Source organism: Larimichthys crocea, chromosome III, assembly GCF_000972845.2.
Source record: "Larimichthys crocea isolate SSNF chromosome III, L_crocea_2.0, whole genome shotgun sequence".
Classification (NCBI taxonomy): domain Eukaryota; kingdom Metazoa; phylum Chordata; class Actinopteri; family Sciaenidae; genus Larimichthys; species Larimichthys crocea.
In genome coordinates this window covers 29694020-29714485 of record NC_040013.1, presented here as the reverse complement: position 1 = coordinate 29714485, position 20466 = coordinate 29694020, and the positions used below count along the sequence as shown (strand labels likewise).

At 39.7% G+C, this 20466-nt stretch overlaps 1 protein-coding gene across 1 annotated transcript; it reads left to right on the top strand.

Moving 5' to 3' along the window:
* Positions 1–14: 14 nt before the first annotated feature.
* Positions 15–20466, top strand: LOC104920278 (guanine nucleotide-binding protein G(q) subunit alpha). Its single transcript, XM_010732496.3, has 7 exons — positions 15–993; positions 10404–10588; positions 12958–13112; positions 13202–13330; positions 13950–14079; positions 14895–15048; positions 16012–20466. Exons 1-7 carry the CDS (start codon positions 858–860, stop codon positions 16200–16202), a joined length of 1080 nt encoding a protein of 359 aa, XP_010730798.1. The 5' UTR covers positions 15–857; the 3' UTR covers positions 16203–20466.

The window sequence follows — 20466 nt, the reverse complement described above, 5'->3', positions numbered from 1 at the left end:
ATATAATATTTCCATTGCGCACCGAGAGCTCCGGTTGATATGCTATGTTATGTGTGGCTTTCTTGGCTTTTTTTTTTTTTTTTTGAGCAGACAGAGAGAGATAACTGTACTGTATCCCAGCCTAGCGGATTGGAGTGAAAGTCCGCCATATTCTGCCTTACCACGCCCGGGAGTCGAGCCATTGGAAAATAAAAAGCGACAGCTTTACGCATGTGTTTTTTCTTTTTTTCCTCCCTGTTGCCCTCACCCACGGACGATAACTTGAACATAAGGGATTTCGCTGATTGAAAAAGACCAACATTGAAAGACTTTCAGAGAGAGAGAGAGAGAGAGAGGGGAGGGATAGAGAGAGAGAGAGGGGTGGCCGGGTACGGATGGCAACGCTTAACGAGATCACACAGAGCAGCACGGAGGATGTGTCTTAGGAGGATCTGTTGATCATATTGAGAAGGAAAAGCAGATTACACCAATTAAGATTGCACAGATATTCAACTCAAACCCGCTTTGGACACTTATTTTGAAGCTGTCGAGAGGCAAAGAAAGTGCGAAAACGAAAGGGGGGAGGGGGTGGGAGGGGAGGGGGGTCAATAATTTCTCAAATATCTATTTTTTTTCCTTTCCGGCACAATCTGTGCGCTCTTCACACTCATTATAAAGGGCGTCCACGCGTTTATTTCACCACAAACCGGGCCTGTATGAGGACGATATTTTGCATTCACAGGCCTCTTGTTTTTTTGTTTGTTTTTCCTTTTTACTCCGATCTGAAATCTGAATGAATCGCTAAAGAAAAGGAGGTGGAAAAGCAGAGAAGTGCGTAAAAACAAACAAAAAAAAAACAAATAAAAAGGAGAGAGAGGATGACCCTGGAATCCATAATGGCGTGTTGCCTCAGCGAGGAGGCGAAAGAAGCCAGGCGGATCAACGACGAGATCGAAAGGCAGCTCCGCCGGGATAAGAGGGACGCACGCCGGGAACTGAAACTGTTGCTTCTCGGTAAGCTCGACACGGTGCACGCAGAGAGAGCACCTCTCACTTGAAATACCTTTTTATCAGGGGGTGGAGGGGGAGCAAGGGTGAGGAAATGTATACAAACACGGGGGGGTCTATTAATGTGACTTCCTACAATCCTACCTGAGTGAAGTTGGGGAGTGTGTGTGGTTGAAATGTGTGAGTGGAGAGCACAGATTTGGCAGGTCAGCAGAGGGAGGAGATGCTGCCCAGCCAGGCCTATAGTGTGAAAACACACACCTGATTTGAATAACTGCAACCAGTTAGGAAACAAATGCTCACCAGGTAATGCAAACAGGTAAGATAACTCTTACCCTGTTTTCCATGCATTGCAACCTGTGTAGCCAGGCCCTAGAGGGACCCTTCCAGGTCATGTACTCGCTGTAACCTGGGCCAAAGTCTAGCGTTTTATTGGGAGTAATCAAGGCAGTATTGCAGCTTAACACCTAACCCTGGCAATGATTATATAACAGGTGTCAAGTCTGTGGAGCAAGGTTGGAAGCATGCTGCATAGAAGCATGCGTGTCGGTATGCTCATGCATCCACCATGAATGCATAAATCTGTTCACGCAGCAGCAGAGAGACAATGAGTGGAGACAGATCTATTTGTCTATCCTATTCCCTTGTCGTATTTTTTTTAAGCCTCTAAACGACTAACTCTAAAATAACTGACTTTAGTAAATATCATGGAGTACCTGTGCATTTTCACACTGGGGTTGTGAAATGTGAGGGTGGCGGGGTGGCAGTCCTGTCGAGAAGCATTAGTCATACTGGAGAAATTTGAGGAAAACAAGTCATCTACTCACCATCCCGCTTTTAATTAGATTTTCAACAAAAAGCCCATTAGTTGTGATGACCGTGGTGAGTGGTGCCAGAAACCTCTCTTCCCGATCCAGCGCCCTCCTCTTTCTCAGTTCCTCAGAGAATGCACGGAGGAGAAGGTGGTGGTGGACTTGAGGTCACATCATCCAAGCCACTTTGTTCTTGAGGGATGTTTTTAAGATAGGTTGAAGGAGAAAGAGTTCCCCTTTGCCCTCCTGTTAGTACAAAATGAGGAAATGAATCCCCCTTAACAGGATTTGAAGGCTGCCACCTCCCTTGTAAACTATGTGCAAATAATTGTGTTGTTGTTGTTGCTGCAGTCTAATCTCTTTTAATACCCAACAATTCGCCCATTATGCAAACACATAAACGGCTAGTGACCCAAACTGAGAAGTGATGAAGTTTAGCCGTATTTTTTTAGACAGTATATGGTATTTATTCAATAATTAGTCAGTATTTCCATGTGATACAAAACATTTGACTATATATATATATATATATATAAATATATATTGTTGTAGCTTTATCAGTTGGTCCTATCAATAGAGGCTATTATATTTCAGAGTGGTTTAATAGCACGCCTCTAATGACAGGATGCTTACAATTAATGTCTTTGAGTATCGACTACTAGGGAAGATACGATCCATTAAGCAGCAGAGTAAAAAGTTTCCTGTAATGATGCACCATATGTGTGATTCCTCTCTAACAAACACAGAAAGTAAAATTTTACATTTACAAGATGTTACTACTACTAAAGTGTTTTAACAGACAGTCGTCTGCTGTGTGGTGCTGTAGGGACAATTTAAGTGGTGGCATTTAGAGGCTGGCTGGAGTATAGATAGGAAATGTGATAGGAGTATGTTCTGGGCTAAACCAGGATAAGAGACACTCATACATACACCAACGTGCGCATGTCTGAGCTCACAAAACAATTATGGTTAAAACAACCGTTTTTTCAGCGAGACAAGAGCTCATTAAATTTATGAGCTCATGGCTCTGAATTCACAGTGAGAGCGCATTATATTTGATACAGACTCCACCACTCCCACTATCAGTGGTAGAGTTAACCAGAGGAAAGTGTACATACGCTATGTGGATTCATTAACCCATATGATATCAGCGTATTATGGGTTGTAAAACTCTAATTGCTTAATGTCCTATGGGATCTGGCACAAAACTTTCCTAGTCAAGTTTCAAAGTTATCCATTGCTTAGTTAATGGCCTTTTTGCTTTAATGGGGCGGTTGAGCGGGTTGTCCACTAATCAGATAATCGGCTGTTCGATCCCTGGCTCTTCTAGATTGCACGTCGAAGTGGCAAGATTCTGAACCCGAAGGCTGCACCATCGGTGTGGGAATGGTTAGCTCCCAGAAACTGATGAGCAATTGGCACCTTGCATGGCAGCCAGTGCCATAAGTTTTGAATGAATGGGTGAATGATATATGCAGTGTAAAAGGGCTTTGAGTGGTCAGAAGACTAGAAAGTACTATAGGAGTACAGTCCATTTACTTTAGGAAAGGGCATGACATGCAGCAAAGGACTCTAGCTGGACTCAAACCTGCGGTAACAACTCAGCCTGGCCATGTGGTACACACTCTACCTGGTGGGCTACTGGGGCATATATCATATTCACTTTTAAACTTTACTTTTAGTCCTTAAAACCTACTAACTACTATTACTACAAACTACTTTGAACATTGAGGCCCACAAATGAGCAAGTTTAAAAAACATTGCAAGCATTTAATCCAACCTCATTGTGCATTTAATATCCATTAAGGCTTTCTAAACTAATAAGGCACATTTACTAAAATTAACACTCATTTTTCCCGGGCAGATGACCAAGAATACATAACTAGCAACAGAGTAATGAAGAGGGAGGAGGAGGATGGGGTATGCTAGTGTTACACTTAGGAAATGTCTGGCACATGAATAGTTTAAAGCCAGCTAATGAGTCAGAGATACTAAAGTCTTCACCAAGAAAGGTGACTCAGGAAATGTCCAGTAAGAATCGATGTCCGCCAGAAGCACAAGAACAATGAGGCAGGGCATCTCAGCGTGAACCAACTGAAATCGATCTCCTCCGGCAATACACGAGCATAAACACGTGAACTGAAAATTAAATCACTGTCATAGCCCATTCAAACAGCTCATAGATCTCGTTTGCAAGGAAAGGAAACACAGATAAGTCTTCTTGTTCATCAAGTTTTATGTTAACTGACAGAGCCAAAATACAGCTGTGTCATCAATATGTCTGATATTTTGTGATTTTATCCAAAAAGTGAAATAACCTAAGTTGAACAGAACTTTTCTACAGCAGACATCTTGACTTGTCAAGTTAAGTGCTTCATTGCATGGCAAAAAAAAAACAGAGCCATCATTAATTTTATAAGTTCCATCTGTGTTTTTCTTCATCACAAGTCAAAATGTCTGCTTGAAAAATGTTGAGGGATCAGATTCATTTGAGAACGACAAATCAAGAGAAAACAAGCGTGCTCTAACATCTAAGATTTATGTTAACAAGATTTATTCCCAAAACAAACATGATTTTGTCTGATTTTGTAGTATTGTCTTTCAAACTGCTAATCACTTATAAAAGTGATGGACACATGGTAGCCAGGGTAGGAGATAAAATAAGATATAGTGCATTTAGAACGGAACAAATTAACTTACTTTGTTAAGGTTCATTGACCGAGCTGCTGCACTGGAGGAGTAGTGGACAACGCTAAGAGGGCACTTGACTAGTCCTTGAGATAAAGAGGGGCACTTCTCCTAGACTTGCAAAACTTTCTAAAATGTGCAGGAAATTCAAACCCTACATGTCCAATGTTTATGTGGCTGTCATCACGGTGACAATGCATTGGTTTAGGGAGATTTGTTGGATTGTAAGACCTTGTTTAAGGGGAAATGCACTTTAAACATCTAGACTTATCTTTAGTTGAAAGTTAACTTCTCCTTAAGCATGACATTAGATCTGGAGAAATGTAAAGTGACAGGGGAAAGAAGGTAGAAGCTGTGGCTCCATTACATTAGCTGAGATTCCAAACCTCTGCAGTCATGGGAAGTTCAAGATGAATGGAGGAGAGAGGAAAGCAGCAATTTAGCCTAGCAATGGTGACATAGAATCTGTGTTCTTCTATACACTATTTTTTTTTCTTGGAATTATGGTAATGCAGCTGTGAACACAGATGTTTTTGACATTTTGAAAGCTGACAGTTTCAAATGATGTTCTGACATCCAGCAGTATTTTTTATTTTTATTTTTAATCCCTATGATCAGCGAACCAAATTCCCATGATCCTTTGTATGATGGCCATGTGTGTGTAGTGTTTGTATAGATCATGAATACAGTACTTTTAACTAGAAACACTTGGCACCAAGTGGCAACCTCTATACATAATTCAGAAACGGCAAAAACTGCAGTGCACGTAACGACCACTTGAGGCTGGCTACAGAATGAGTCAATCTTCATAAGCTCCCATAATAAAATGTCCAACTTCACAGTGCTGAGGCTGATGTTTTGCATAATTAACCGTATAGTGATTTTAATTGAGGGGTGGGTGTGTTAAAGGTAGGTTGTTTGAGCACCGAAGCGTCATTCAGACAACAACAGCTCCACCGACCTTGCACATCTTTGCCCATTTTTTTTTAGATTAACCTGGAGGCAGAGGCAGGACTGCCAAGATGGCGGAGGCCAAAGCCACCACACACAGAAAGCGATGGGTGATATCGCGGATACGTCATATTTTATACTATCTATGAGTGTTTACTGTGCATGTGCACACACACATATAGAAATATGAGGATTTCCTTTTTCTTGAACTAAGTATATTTTGGGTTTGGAGTTAAAAGAAGCAATTTTAATGTAAATCTGTCAATTTCATATTTTAAATAATTCGTAAATAATCAGTGGATTTATCAAAAATGAGATAACCGGTAGTTGGTGTGCTACAATTTTAGGATACAGTACAATTCAGACAAGATAAAATGAATGTGTTTTACTTTCTTGCGTTTTTGTGCAACCTCACAAACTTTATCCAGCATTGAGGTCAGAGGGGTTAAAAATGAATAATTATCAGCGTGTCTGTCTGCTAAATTGATTTGAAATGGCTCAATTACGAAAGTGGCACAGCCCAGCTCAAACCCTCAAGAGACCATTGGACCTAGATTATGATGTCTGTCCCCCTTTACACACTTACACATACTTATACGCATCCACAGAGAAAATCATAGACAAGTTGGATGACGGGGTTTGAAGGTAAAGGTACGACTTTGATGATGGAATTATCTTCATAGTCACAGAAAATATCTGCTAAACTGTGTTCAGAGTTTGCACAGCTGAACAGTTTTGACTGAACACGTTTAATCTGCACGTTTACACCCAGATTTTTGCACATCGTCTGTCAAAAACATTTGCAAAAGTGTTGATCTTTCCAATCACTGTCAGCTGCTTTTATCGGACAAAAGAAAGCTGTGGGAACTTTGTCAAGGCTACGTCTGAACAAAGTCCACCGCAAACTTTTACAAGCTTTTAACAAACACATGGTTGTAATTGTGAGAGGAAGCACTAAAGATGTCATATGATTCTTTTATGAATGCAGCCAAGTGCTGCGGAATTAGGGAGGAAAACTTAAACCTTTTAAAAAACATTTTATAATATGATTATATTCTACTACAACAGGTCATAATACACTAACATTATTGACTTCTAGTTGTCTTAAACTAAAATAAGTCAACATTAACAGGCAGATATTCACACCAGTAGAGAAGAATCAAAATGCTGTGTAGTAAACTACGTGGGCACAGCAAAGTATTTTTTTTTTCCATTGAATTCATATCTCTGCCTTTTGTTTTACCTAGAGATTTACCGGTGCTGGCTTAAGGCTGCCTGCCATTAACACTGAATCGATTTGACACCCACAGAAGTGAGAACCGGCTCCTCAGATCATTTCTACAAACATCATTCAAGAGTTCCAACTGCTCAATAAAAGATCAAGTTCAGTTTCATTCTGTGGGATTTATCGCTCATTCAAGACTGATAAATACGGGTCAGTCCCAGGTCTGCAACTGTAGCTCCACACACAACGCTGCAACACTACAAATACGTAAACCTGTGTGTGTGTGTGTGTATAGTTGTCAAATCAGTGAGTAGTCACTTCCTTAAAGCTGTATAATAATCCTGTAGCTCTTCATTTCAAATCAGAACCAAGCAGTGTGTGAGCCTTGTTAAACGGTTGTAAGAGTTTGTAAGGGATGTAAACCACAGTCTGATTAACGCATGTTGGAAAAGAGTGGATTTAAAGTAACCTATGTAGTGTGTTTTTTTCAAGCTGACTACTGCACAGATACTACAGACTGTAGTCAGAGAAACACAGCAATTTAGACTAAAGCATGTGGTATTGCACTACGTCCAGGAGTTGCTCCATGCTCCTAGACATGAAGCCGGATCAGGCATGCTCACCTCAGATGTAATGTCGATCCTTTCACACCGATCTCAAACACCGGGTAATCCTGGGTCATTGTATTGGTTTGAAAGGCGCAGCCTCTAATGGCGAGCACACACTCAGTCTACTCACACTCTCTGTCTCTCTTATCTTTTTCAGTGTCTCACCCTTGGGTGATAGAGAAAATCCATTAGAACCCAGATGTGGTGAAGTAATGTATTATTCTGGAGACATAGTTTTCTTCAATATTTTAAAACATTATTACTCACACAGCTGTTATAATACTGTAATAATTTCTGTAACCTAAGGTAACCTGTGTAGAATATTGTATTGTAGGATAGTAGTTTATGAACATTTACTCCACACATTCAACCATTTTAAAAGTAGATTTGGCTGTCTTAAGATCCATTGCATTTAATTTTTGTAACATAAAACAAAATCCGAGCGTCAGTCTATCAGGTCAGGCTATCTATGGATGAATTTATGAACCGCTCACATGCTTCTTCTTTTGTGAGGACTTCTTTTCTATGTTTGAACAGCCACGAGGAGATTAGAACTATGCTGCACAAGAGCGACTCGGAAACTCTGTGCCAGTACAAATCCAAAAAACCCACTGGCACGGTTAATTTAAGTTTTTTGAGATTACTCACTGTTCCACTTTGGCTGTTTTTTAAAAAATAGAGTGTGTCTATTTTTAGGGTGGATGCTGTAAGGCATTAACTCTTGTGCAACACTGTTTGTGGTCTGCAAGATCTCCTACTTGTCACTGAGGTTAATGTAATAGGTGGACAGAGTGTGTATGTGGATGGAAGGCAGGCGGTGGCAAGTCCTGCCCACCCTTCGGTGTTACAAGGTGTGTATTTCAAAAGGCACCAAAGGATAATGCAACAATATTTATTTAGCAGTAGCATCTAGCACAGATTCATTAAAAATCCAGTCGGATGGCGTGAGCATGTATGAACTTTTCCTTGGTGTTTTTATGATTGGTCTCTGTGCATGGTAGCATATCCTCATTGTTGCATGCACTTTATAAAATGAATTTGTAAATAGGATTTTAAGGGTTAAGAGCTTGGCTAAAAAGCACTTCAAGGGTAACCGTGCCAACTCCACTTTTGTCATTACTACCTTCCCCACTCTAAATCGGCAGCCCTACAATAGAAAAGCTGTTTCTGTAGAGGTTATAGTGTTTCAGCAATAGTTTAGTCTGTAGCTTGGATTTGTAAAGTGCTTAGTCTGTGTTGCGGGCCCAAAATAGGGAGGCTAATTTGGCTAAAATAGAGTTTATATTACACAGTACAAAGGAGTGTAAAACTAGGCTTTTATAACAGAGTCTGTAGGTTACACTGGAATGCAACACATCTCTTGGCCACTGCCATGCAAAACACACATATGCACTCCTTCCTGCCAAAGTTATTCAAGAGTTAGCGGTGAAGTAAAGTTAGACGGTTCTGTTCGTCTGCCAAGATTCTCAATGAACCAAAGAGAAACTACACCCCCAGCTCTTCACACCCAAATAATCCCTGTCACCACTGAGACGGAGAGAGATGTTGTTCTTGGTCTGTCACCAGACCAAGCAAACAGGCTGAGAGGAAAGTAACCAGCACATAATATTACATGTGTGACTGACTCTGTGCATGAGTGAGTGAGTACATACTGTGTGTGTGCGTGTGTGTGTGTGTGCGTGTGCGTGCGCGTGCGCGTGCGCGCACATGTTTCTTCCGAGATAGGATGTTGTGTTACAGAGAGCCATGATTCAGCTTTTTTTCCCCCCTCAGGACAAGTCCAAATAAGCTTTTCAATTTATAAATATTTTTAGAATAGTTTTCATTCCCAGATAATTTGCCTTGCTTGCACTTCACTTTAAAGCTGCACTAGTCAATATTTTCTACATTAACAATAGATTAAGTGACCATGTGCAATGTGAAAAGGGTTGTTCATAGTAACAAAACCACAGAGAATTATCACCTAATTCTGCTGAATCCCTCAGCTCTTTTTGGCCTTTCAGTCGGTTTAGGATCATTGTTTTGATTTTTTGTGTGTTTTTTTTACCACCAGCTTCTGTCTGTCCGTTAAAGTGATTGCCTTTTGTGATTCAGACACATTAATGTTTCTTATGGTTCCAGATATAACAGCACAAAAACTGTGTACTCGCATGATATTTGGCACCCGGTGTGCAAGAGCAGAGATAGGAAAGAGCAGCTGGGAATTGAAAATGTTGTGAGTGTTTGTATTTTGTGCATCACTAATGGACTTTAAAGCTTATTTTGCTGTCAAAGCCTTAATTAACGACAGTAGTGATGATGATGTTCACCCCCGCATCTGATTCATTTTAATAATAACTAATTTAATAATTTTTCAGTTTTATTTATCAGAAAGCAAATTTAGATTTTTTACATCCATAAATCCTAAACATATCCACCAGTGTACCAACATTGGCTGACAGGATGTGAAGTTTGGACTGAATGAGGGTTCTTTTTTTAAAACCTTTTCTGCCCCACACCGCACTGCGAGGGTGGAATAATTTTCATAGGCTGATCAGATCTGAGGAGATCAATTCTCTTCAACAAATTAAAACTTGCACATGGAATTTCGTGCTGTATTTAGCTCCTGAAGGAGCAGATTTGCACATCACTATTAATGTAACCAAACATGTTGGTGCAGAATCGGTATAGGCTTGGATTTTTTTTGGCATCCTTTAAATGATTGATTGCAGGTTGCCTTCTTGTGTTCTTGTTTGTTTTATGGCAGTTAATTCATTATTGATCTGCGACCTCATGGGTTGCGCCTTTTTTTTAAAATTGAATCTGTTTAATTAATTTCATATTCAATGATATAACTATCAGAATCTGATGGGAAGTGTTAGAATGTCCCACTTGCATGTCCACCCTAACGCATAACTGTGGAACGAGGTGTCTGATTGAACTCTTATCTGCAAGAATGTCAGCATGTTTGAAGAATTTTATGGCTGTCCTCTAGTTGCTCGACTCTAATTATTAACTAATTCATTGTTTTATTGTGAAAATTAAACTTTTGTTACGCCCCTGCTGTTCGCAAATGACTAAATGTCCGTTTGGGGACAAAATAAATAAACTCTCCTCTTTTCATCCTGTGTATTTCCCTGTCTACTTTCTCAGGCACTGGGGAAAGTGGGAAGAGCACATTCATCAAACAGATGAGGATTATCCACGGCACTGGTTACTCAGACGAGGACAAAAGGGGTTTCACCAAACTGGTTTATCAGAACATCTTCACAGCCATGCAGGCAATGATCCGAGCCATGGAGACGCTTAAGATCCCCTACAAATATGAGCACAACAAGGTAAATGAGATCCTCTCACTCGAGCCATTTCAAATTCTTCAACTGAAATATCAACATCGTCATGAAGGATGACTAATAGTTTGAGAAAAAGAGAGAGAGAAAGATGCCACAGCATTCTTGTTTATTATTAGAGTGCTGTCTATCTTATTTAGAACAGTCATCCATAATCATTTCCTGTCACTTTTTGACACTTCCTGTGTCCTTAGAGCACCCCAGCCCTCCATCACACCCTGTGTGTATTTGTGTTTGCTTGTGTGTTTCCCTGGATATACTGTGTACACACAAATACACGTATGCAAATACACGAGAGACCAAATTTGACCTCACTTTACGTAACTATCACTTCAGCAGGTTCTTTTTTTTTTATTTATCCACCCTTTTCAATTGCATGAGTTACCCTTGTAGTCAAAGCTATGGGAGCTGTAACAATGACCGCAGTTTATCCCCCCCCACCAGAGTGACAAATGAAAGGAAGTGGAGCGTAGTAGTCATCACCATTGCAGACCATTACAGGTGACAGCACACCACTCAGCTTTAGCCCCTCCCTGCCTTGCCACGGTCCAGTCAGAGGTTGTTTGCTGAAAGGTTTTGTAGAGATTTGGTTAGAAAGGTTTGACAGATTATTTAGTAGATTTTAGTGTGATATACTCAACTCGGGTCATAATCTTGGGATGTTAAGATGGAGTATTTTATTGATAATGCACAGGAAAGGTGGTATGAATATAACATTTTGATATTGTAACTGTATTAGAAATAAATTTTGGTTAGTCACATTTTATAATATACAAGTACACCAGTTACCATTGGCTTCCATTAATTTCAGTAGAGGAGGGAATGTGTAGAGACCTCCTCATGTTAGTAAATTAATTCTTGAAGTTCTGCTCTGTGCTTTACTTGTTTGATAATGGTCTGGATAGAGCAGAACATTTTAATGATGCGGTCAATGATTTGCATCAGAAGACAGATGTTTTTAATGAAAAGTAGGTATTTCTGAAAAAATAAGGGCAGACCTTAGGGGCAGATTTCTGAAGGCTGTTGTCCCGGTAAAGATACAGGTTGTCACATAACAGATGCCACTCTATGCTGGTTATATTTTTTTTTTGTATGTGTGACATTATGCTGACAGAACAAACAGCTCTATCTTTAAACAAAAAGAAATCGTTTAATTCTCACACACTGTATGCACTGAGATACAGCTTTGTATCAAATTCGTCATATAAAACATTACATTTCCATGCTTAAGACAAAAAAAAAGATCAAAAAGGTGTATTACATGAACAGGGAGGTTTAAAATGGTAGCACCACAACTTGGATTTAACTTGACCACAGCACAGCCACTTATCTGTGGTGTCTTGGTGGGTCATCATTCTCTGTGTGTGCTTTCATTTCCCTCGTGCTCGTTAGAATGAAACTGAATGTGCTGTTTCAGCCAGCTTGAACACACTAAAGGCCAAGCACATCCCCCAAATATGCTGAGTAAAAACAATGTCACCGTGATCCTGTTCATATATCTAAAAAAATCAAAAATTTCCCGATTGCTACATTTCACTACACAGTAAATCAATGGTCAGTGTGTTTACAAGTTTGTATATTCAGAGACATTTAGAAGTAGAGTCAGTAGAAAAACACTGTAGTACAAATGAAAGCACAACAAACAGTGTAATTAATGAGATAATGAAATGGAAACTGAATGCCCGTCTAACTTTACACCCGACATCCCTGTGTTCTCATATACATCAGGCTAAAAAGGGGAACTATAATACCTTTGACAAAGGGACATAAAGGAAGTGAAAATAAAACCTGTCAATCGTGTTTATACTGGCTGTGTGAGCATTTATCGGAAATGCCAAAATTGCAGGCTAATCAAGACCAACCATGAAAATATTACAGTGTAGACCACTGAACAGACCACTAAACTTTTAAATTGGAGGCCTATAGTATAAGGACTGTTCGGAACTCTGCAGTTCATAGTTTGTTGTTATCATAATAGCTATAGTTTGTTTTATGGTAATGAAACAGTTTCAACATTCAGGCTCATGTTGATCTTTTGTCAGGGGACACAGGAGAGTTTTAATGGGAATCTGGGACAGAAAAAAACTTTCCCCTTAATAGGCCCAGTGGGATTTGTGCTTCAGATATTAGGTCCATGCTGAGCCTGGAGGTGTAAAGAAATTTCTAGATATAGAAAATGTGAGCGAGTGAGGAAAATAAGCTGGTGATAATTAGGACTACATAAGCTATATGTTGATTGGCTTTTCTAGTTACTGTGTTTTTAGATTATCCAAAAAAAATGCAGTGCTACCTTTTTGTTTGGGGTTGTTAGATAAAAATGTATGAATAAACTTTTTCTCTTTGTCGCTTCTTTTCAGGGCAACGCCAACATTGTGAGAGAGGTGGATGTAGAAAAGATCGGCATGTTCGAGAATCCTTACGTAGACGCAATTAAGAGCTTATGGAATGACCCGGGCATCCAGGAGTGCTATGATCGAAGGAGGGAATATCAACTCTCAGACTCCACTAAATAGTGAGTAGACTGGAATACAATTCAAGAGATACAGATGTCAAAAAAAGACTATATATATATGACTATGCTCTGTCTCTGTGTGATTGTAGTTACCTGAACGCGTTGGATCGGATCGCTGAGCCTGCCTACCTTCCCACCCAGCAGGATGTGTTGAGGGTTCGAGTCCCCACCACGGGCATCATTGAATACCCGTTTGACCTGCAGAGCGTCATATTCAGGTGAGTGAAGAAATATATTTGCTGTTAATAGTCACAGCTTATAACACAGAAAATGTTCACGGTCATGTGCAAAGAAAACACTTTAATTCATTCAATAATTCTTAAAACAATAGAATAATAATAATCCTCAACTACTATGGATTTGACCAGTTATTTACTACATTTATCAGGTTGTTGTATATGATTGTTTACACTGTGGATTCATGTTTTATATGCCACTACAGGTAAACTCAAAGTATAAATAACACATGGTGCTTTGTTAAGGTGTAAAATCAAAGTAAAATTATAAATGCAGTGCTGAACATGTAATTGAGTATTTTCAAACGGATTCAAGTGTTTTGGAATATGTACTTTCAGTTTTGATTCTTGAGAATATTACACATAGTATATCCCTTTTGTGTTTAGTCTCATTTTAGGTAGAATCATGGTGGAAGTAGTAGTCATAGTGACACACAAAAATCAACGCATGACGTGTTTCACCTTTGGCCTTTTTTGTTTAAACATGGCTCCAAAATATGTTGCTTTCTCAGTTAAGAAGAGATTCAAACAGACCTGCGAACGTTTTCAGTGCTTGTAGTGACTGTTTTCTCTTTCCTCTGCATTGCTGCCACCGTGACAGGATGGTGGATGTTGGAGGACAGAGGTCGGAGAGGAGGAAGTGGATCCACTGCTTTGAAAACGTCACATCCATCATGTTTCTGGTAGCACTCAGCGAGTACGACCAAGTTTTGGTGGAATCGGACAACGAGGTGAATGATGAATACACACACTCCCTCAAAATGAGATTAGTTTTGTTTGTGACAAATGAAAGCGGGCACATGTAATGACCAAACTGAGCGATTATATTGCCCGCGTGATGCTTCATTTCACATTTTCAAAATCACCTCTTAAAAGGCTTCATTGTTTCATGTGATGTGGAAGAAGAGTTGGCTCTGAAGATGAAAAGCTATTCCTCATTCAAAACAATGGAAATCAGGTTCTCCTCCTGCCTGGCTGTGCTCCACCTTTTTTTTTTTCCCCCTTGGAAAGCATTTGTAAATGATCAGCCAGCTGTTTTGAATATCGCCTTGGGCCACATCTCCTTCTTAAGAGTGTGTGTCAGTTTGCTAAAGTGTATTAATGAGCAGGTGTGTGTTCATATGTGTGTGTTTGTAGTCTTGTTTTCGTGGGCCATGTGTGTTTTCCTTCCTTTGTTACTACAAACTGCAAAAAGAGAGACTGACCAGCTGCACGTCCTCTCTATCTTGACGTCAGATCACTTTTTATCATATATACAAGAGATATTGTGTTTAGCAGCGCAGTCCTAAGGCTTGCTTTCAGAATGGTTGTTTTGTCCAATTAAGCACAGAAATGATGCTAGTGGAGAAATTAAACTCTTGAAGGGGCCATGACCGCCCTTCTCTCTCATCTTTACTGCTCTCCCTCTGGTGCGGTAAAACGTTTATTAAAATCTGTACTTAATGAGCATGAAAGACTGTAGTTTAATTAAGACAACTCTTTCTTTCTCTCTGTATGTCCCCCCACACCTCTCCTGTCCTCACACACACATTCACACTCCCTGTAGAACCGGATGGAGGAGAGTAAAGCTCTGTTTAGGACAATAATCACATACCCCTGGTTCCAAAACTCCTCGGTCATTCTGTTCCTCAACAAGAAGGACCTGTTGGAGGAGAAGATCATGTACTCTCATCTGGTTGACTACTTCCCAGAGTATGATGGTGAGTAACGGCACCGCACATGACAGTCGCAAAGTTGTTTTGTTAAGTGATGCTATAGCAAAGGGGAAAACCCCTGTTTCAAGGCCAGGGATCTGCATCTACGACCAGAGGGTGGAGGTGTTGGCTGGGGTGGTATGCAATACTCTGTGCTCTGTGTGTAATGGCTTTACTGTTGAGGTCTGAGAGGTTAGGGGTGGGGACGCTAATGATTTTCGAGGCGTGGTGCATGTGAGTTTGTTCCTATTGGAGGCAGTTAACATGTTGAAAACAACAGGAGGAACAACAGAGGAGAATGGATCAGACTGAGAGGAGAAACAGAAAGTTGCTTTAAGTTTATTGTAAGATGGACTGATTAACTGACTAAATACGAACAGTATAATATTTTCAGAATTTTGTCAGATTATGAGGCTGCATTATAAATCTGTCTGTTAATCTGTATCTGACAAGAAATGCTGAAAACTGTCAGGCTGACATCCAAATTCACCTTATATAGTATGTAGATATATCAGTGATGTATTGGTTTGGTCTGAGATTTGTATTATATCAGCCACAAGAGAACATTTCTCTTCAAATTTGATTTCATGTCATATATCATATAAACATTTTTTTTGAATTTTTGACTGAAATACAGCAGCCTGTAAAACATATGCCAGTAGCAGTATTTACAATGGTTAAAAGCAATTTGTGTTCAATTTTCTTGAGTGGAAATGGAAGGACTTTGAAAGAATGTAGTTTTTAATAAAGAAATCAGGACAGATGCGAGAAAAATGTGTATTATAAACATTTTCAGAGTAGAAAGTAGATTAATTGTGGCATTGTTATGAAGAAACATTAGTCTTTATCACCCAGAAAAGTTGTTTGTTTTGGACTCAACGAATACACACAATGTAAAAATCAAACAGTAGTGAGAACAAACTGAATGAAACAATCATGTATTCATCGAGCTTAATCTTCCCTCTCCAGGTCCCCAGAGGGATGCCCAAGCAGGGCGAGAGTTTATCCTCAAGATGTTCGTGGATCTGAATCCAGACAGCGACAAGATCATCTACTCTCACTTCACCTGTGCCACCGACACAGAGAACATCCGTTTCGTCTTCGCCGCCGTCAAAGACACCATCCTGCAGCTCAACCTAAAGGAGTACAATCTGGTGTAGAGCAGAGCAGGGCCGACCAGCAGGAAGCCCTCAACACACACTGACTGACGCGATCTGTGAAAAGATACATCATACACACACAAGAAAATCAGAGAAAAAAAAACGTCTAATGGTTGCATAATACTAATTTATTTGCCATTTGTTGATCTCTTGGTCCCCGAGGGGTGACAAAAGTAAATGTTATCTTGCTATTTAAGGAGTTAATGAAATATAGGGATGGAGGGGGGCAAGATATTTGGAAGGGTTGGGGAGGGATTTGCTGCTGAATATGTACAGCAGCTATCCTCGTTTCTAGGCTTTGCGCATTTTTGACAGAGAAAGAAACTACTTTGTGCACTTGAGGTCAGTCTGATACATCAGAGCTGGAACAAATGCAATGTGCTCTCTCCCTCCTGCCTTTTTATAAACGACAAGAAGAAGGAAAAAAAAAGGGTCTGAATTCCTTATATCCCCTCCCTCCTTACCTGTCGGTTCATTCTGAAGCTTCATCCTGGGCATTTACCTGTTTGCCCGACAGGAAATGATGTAACAGGTCTCTAATTTACAGCTTGAACTTTTTCCTTCAAAGGACTGATTGGCAAGTCTCTTCCTATGTAGGCATAAACTGTGATTTTTAAATTATTTCACACTGATTTGATATTGATTGACTTCAATCATTTTTATTATTATTATTATTATTATTACTACATTGCATTGCATTGACTTTGGTACCATCTGATAAGTAGAGCATGCATCCTCCACATTTTTTGAGGGGGGGTAATCCAAGTCGTGCGTTGATTGGCAGTCACATGTCAGTTCTCCAGCATGGACACGACCATTGAAGTTCAGTAGTGTGAGAGAAACTTGGTTCTTAAACTTGCTTTCTGAGCTCTGAGCACCAGGTGATGAGGCACAGGGGGGGGACCTCTGCTCTGTCATGATGGGGCCGGTTGATTTACACAGACTAAAGGAAGTTGAGGAGGTAATAATTTATGAGACAATGTTATGATATGATTATGTTCGACTGTGCCACATTAACGCTTTTTCTTATGGTAATATGTGTATTTATTACCAATGCCAAAACAACTCAAACTCCACTTTGCGCTGTTTACTATTTTAATGAAAAGTGTTGAGGACATAAAGCGGGGCCAATGAACGCAGAATCAGACTGACTGACCAATTAATCGACCAACTGATTCCTGCAGATTTTGAAGTATTCAACTAAGGTATTCCCACACACACACACACACATACTCCTCCACTGTGGACTGACCTAAGCTACAGTTAGTTATCAGCCTGTCAGAAAGGAGGACGCCACCCAGTGCACTGAACTGCTTGAACTGTCAAAATCACAACATTGTGCGTTGGCTACAAACCACCTCCTCCCTGGCCTGCCGTCACATAATGGCTGTGTGTTTATAATCGTCCGATCACAGCTCGGCTGTCTTGACTGTTGTAGTTCAATAGCAGTGGAGAAACAATTTGGCCAATTCCTACATAAAAGGGCAGAGTGTTGTTTTTAACCAAAGTAAGCCCTTCTTGTTTCTGATTGGCACTACCTTCCTCATTCCCAGGTTTACTTTAAGTATTTTGTTTCCTAACAATTCCCAAGAACATAAGCCTGTAATTTACATTTATTGAGGCATAGTGCAATTATGAATGCTATAATCATTGTACATACATCTCTCTCTCTCTATATATATATATATGGCAGCATCTTTGTTGGCTTCGTAATCATTACTTTTTTTTGGCAGATTGAATGTGCAGTATTGAAAATATGTATCTATGTAATTGTATTGTATGTCTAATGGCTAATTCATTTTTGGAAGAAAAAATATGTTATTTACATGTTTGTTTTTGTTTCCTTTTTTTTTTAAGAGGAGAATGTAAATTTTGTGTTTTGCCAGTTTTATTTCTCAGCAAAAAAAAAAAAAAAGCAAAGCATTGTTCATCTTCTGAACTGCATAAAGAAGACTAGTATTATCTATAACAGATTGATTGGTATGCCAGTACTTATAGTAGCCGGTCTGTTAAATTGACTTTTATATGGAAAAACTGCAGACTGAATCCAATCTACAGGGCTAATTGTAATAGTTTAGTTCTTAAGGAACAGAGCACTTGTCATATAGGTGTAATCACATCACTCATTGATTCTTTTTATATTTATATTTCATTATTACACAGCTTCTCAGTAAGTATTGATTAACTTTGAGATTTCTTAGTCTACAGCACACAGTGTGATCCTGAATACCCACCACCGATCAACTGTATAGGCTAGATGTGATAACAAGTAGCGCTACAACAAGCTGGATGGCTGACAGGTAAAGTGTTGCTTTGGCTCAGATTTAGTCTGAAAATCTTGTTAAGGACGAGATGTAATTATCTAACTGTTTGTGCTAACAGATGGGAATGCCGTCACCCTTTACACGCCCTCAAATGAACCTCAAGCCTGATAGAAACTAGAGTATTATCTGACCAGTGTACACAAACATGACTCAACAATTTGGCCTAATTAGTATGTTACAGGTGCTTTATTTCCTCTTCTTTAAATTAATTTCCATCGTGATTGTCGCCATTTCATTAGAGTATACAGTATTATTTTAGACTTTATTTATGAAATGACAGCATAGGAGAAAATACACAACACTTCACATGTACATATTGCCTTATTGAATAAGCTGTGCCTCTGAAGTCCCATGCAAAGGCACCTGTGTTTTTATGAGAAGTGAAGCTAGTGCAGCCAATAATGTCCCATTGTGCAGCTGGAGGATTGTTTGGTTTTGGCTTGGTGGTCTCTCTTTGTTATTCTGTACTATCAGAAGACCTGGGAACAGCATTAAGGTGCAGCTCATGTAGCTAATATGACATAATTACAGGACGTTATAAGCACATCATGAGTGAATTGTAATCAGAACACACTTTCTATTGATTTCATAATATCGTCACATCAGATTCATGTCTTAAAACCTGTGCCACAGTGCATTATATTACATCGAACTGCCTGATGTGCTTGCAAGGTGTCACAATCTGGACTCCAAATCAGCCACCAGCCACCTGCAGAGTGCTTTGTGACGTTTGGCTGTGGTTTGGCATCTACTAGCCACTTTGGCAGGTAACCAGGCTTCACTTGGAGGTCCTGTTGTTTTCAGATATTTCAGCTGGCTGGTGAAATTACTTACAAGGATGGTTGATCTTGGCAGGCAACCACCACTTAAGCAAGTTAATCTCCAGTCCAGTTCACAGTGTACTTGAAGTAAATCTTACAATAACCGCTTATTAACAGCAGGGCGTAATAGGAAAAACTGATGGCCAACTTGACACACATTTTACTAAATAGTGTCAATGTTGCCAGAGGAGATGTTTTGAAGCTGAACTACAGTTTTAACTTCTCATTGTTGAGTTTGCAGTAATCAGTAACTGCGTCCCCGCTGTTGTAAAGCTGCCATTTACACCGTTCTTGTTTCTTAAAGGGAAAATCCTTCTCTAAACAATCCGCATACAGCATCCAACCAACTGAGCAGAGACTGTCCATCCATGTCTGTGAGCCCCGAATAATTCAGGAAGTAAAAGTGTGGCATCAACTGATAATGAATCTAAGATTAATGTCATGGTTTAGCTTGTTTTTATACAATAGTGAAGGTGGATTATAAAAAAATAATGATATTGCACAAGCAAGGTAAGATTTTATCAGATCAATTTGAGCCATGAAGGATTGTTTCCAAGCTTTGTGACTTCATGTTCACATCATTATTCTGGGGGAGCACATGAGTTCTTCAGGCTGAATTTTCCCTTTAAGAGAGCTCAGACTCCGGCTGGTGTTAACTTGCTGACACACATGGTTTGGAAAGCCGTGCTGCAGTTCAGTCATGCAGTATGTTCAAGAGCAGCGCAGTGTCAGATACAGTGTATTGTCAACTACGTTACGTAGAACTGCAGGGTCGAGTTTGAGGGGAAAATACCTTTCCATGAGCTGCTCTTGTACTCTTAGTCTTGGCCTACTCGTGGGTTTCTTTGCGCCAAATCATGAAGATATGAAGTTTAATGACTCATTTTGAAATAGTGCTGTTATGATGACCTCCAGTCATAACTGTGTAAAAATGTTTCCTGTATCCATAAACTCACACTCCTTCAACATGTTTCTGAATGAAGCAACATGTGTCTTTTCAAAAGTATCTTGACTCTGATTTTTTTTTTAATCTTCTGTTATTTCAGTAACCGAGCTATCATTTCTATAATGTGATCAATTTAATGCCTTTAAATGTGTACCAATACTCCCCATCAGAGG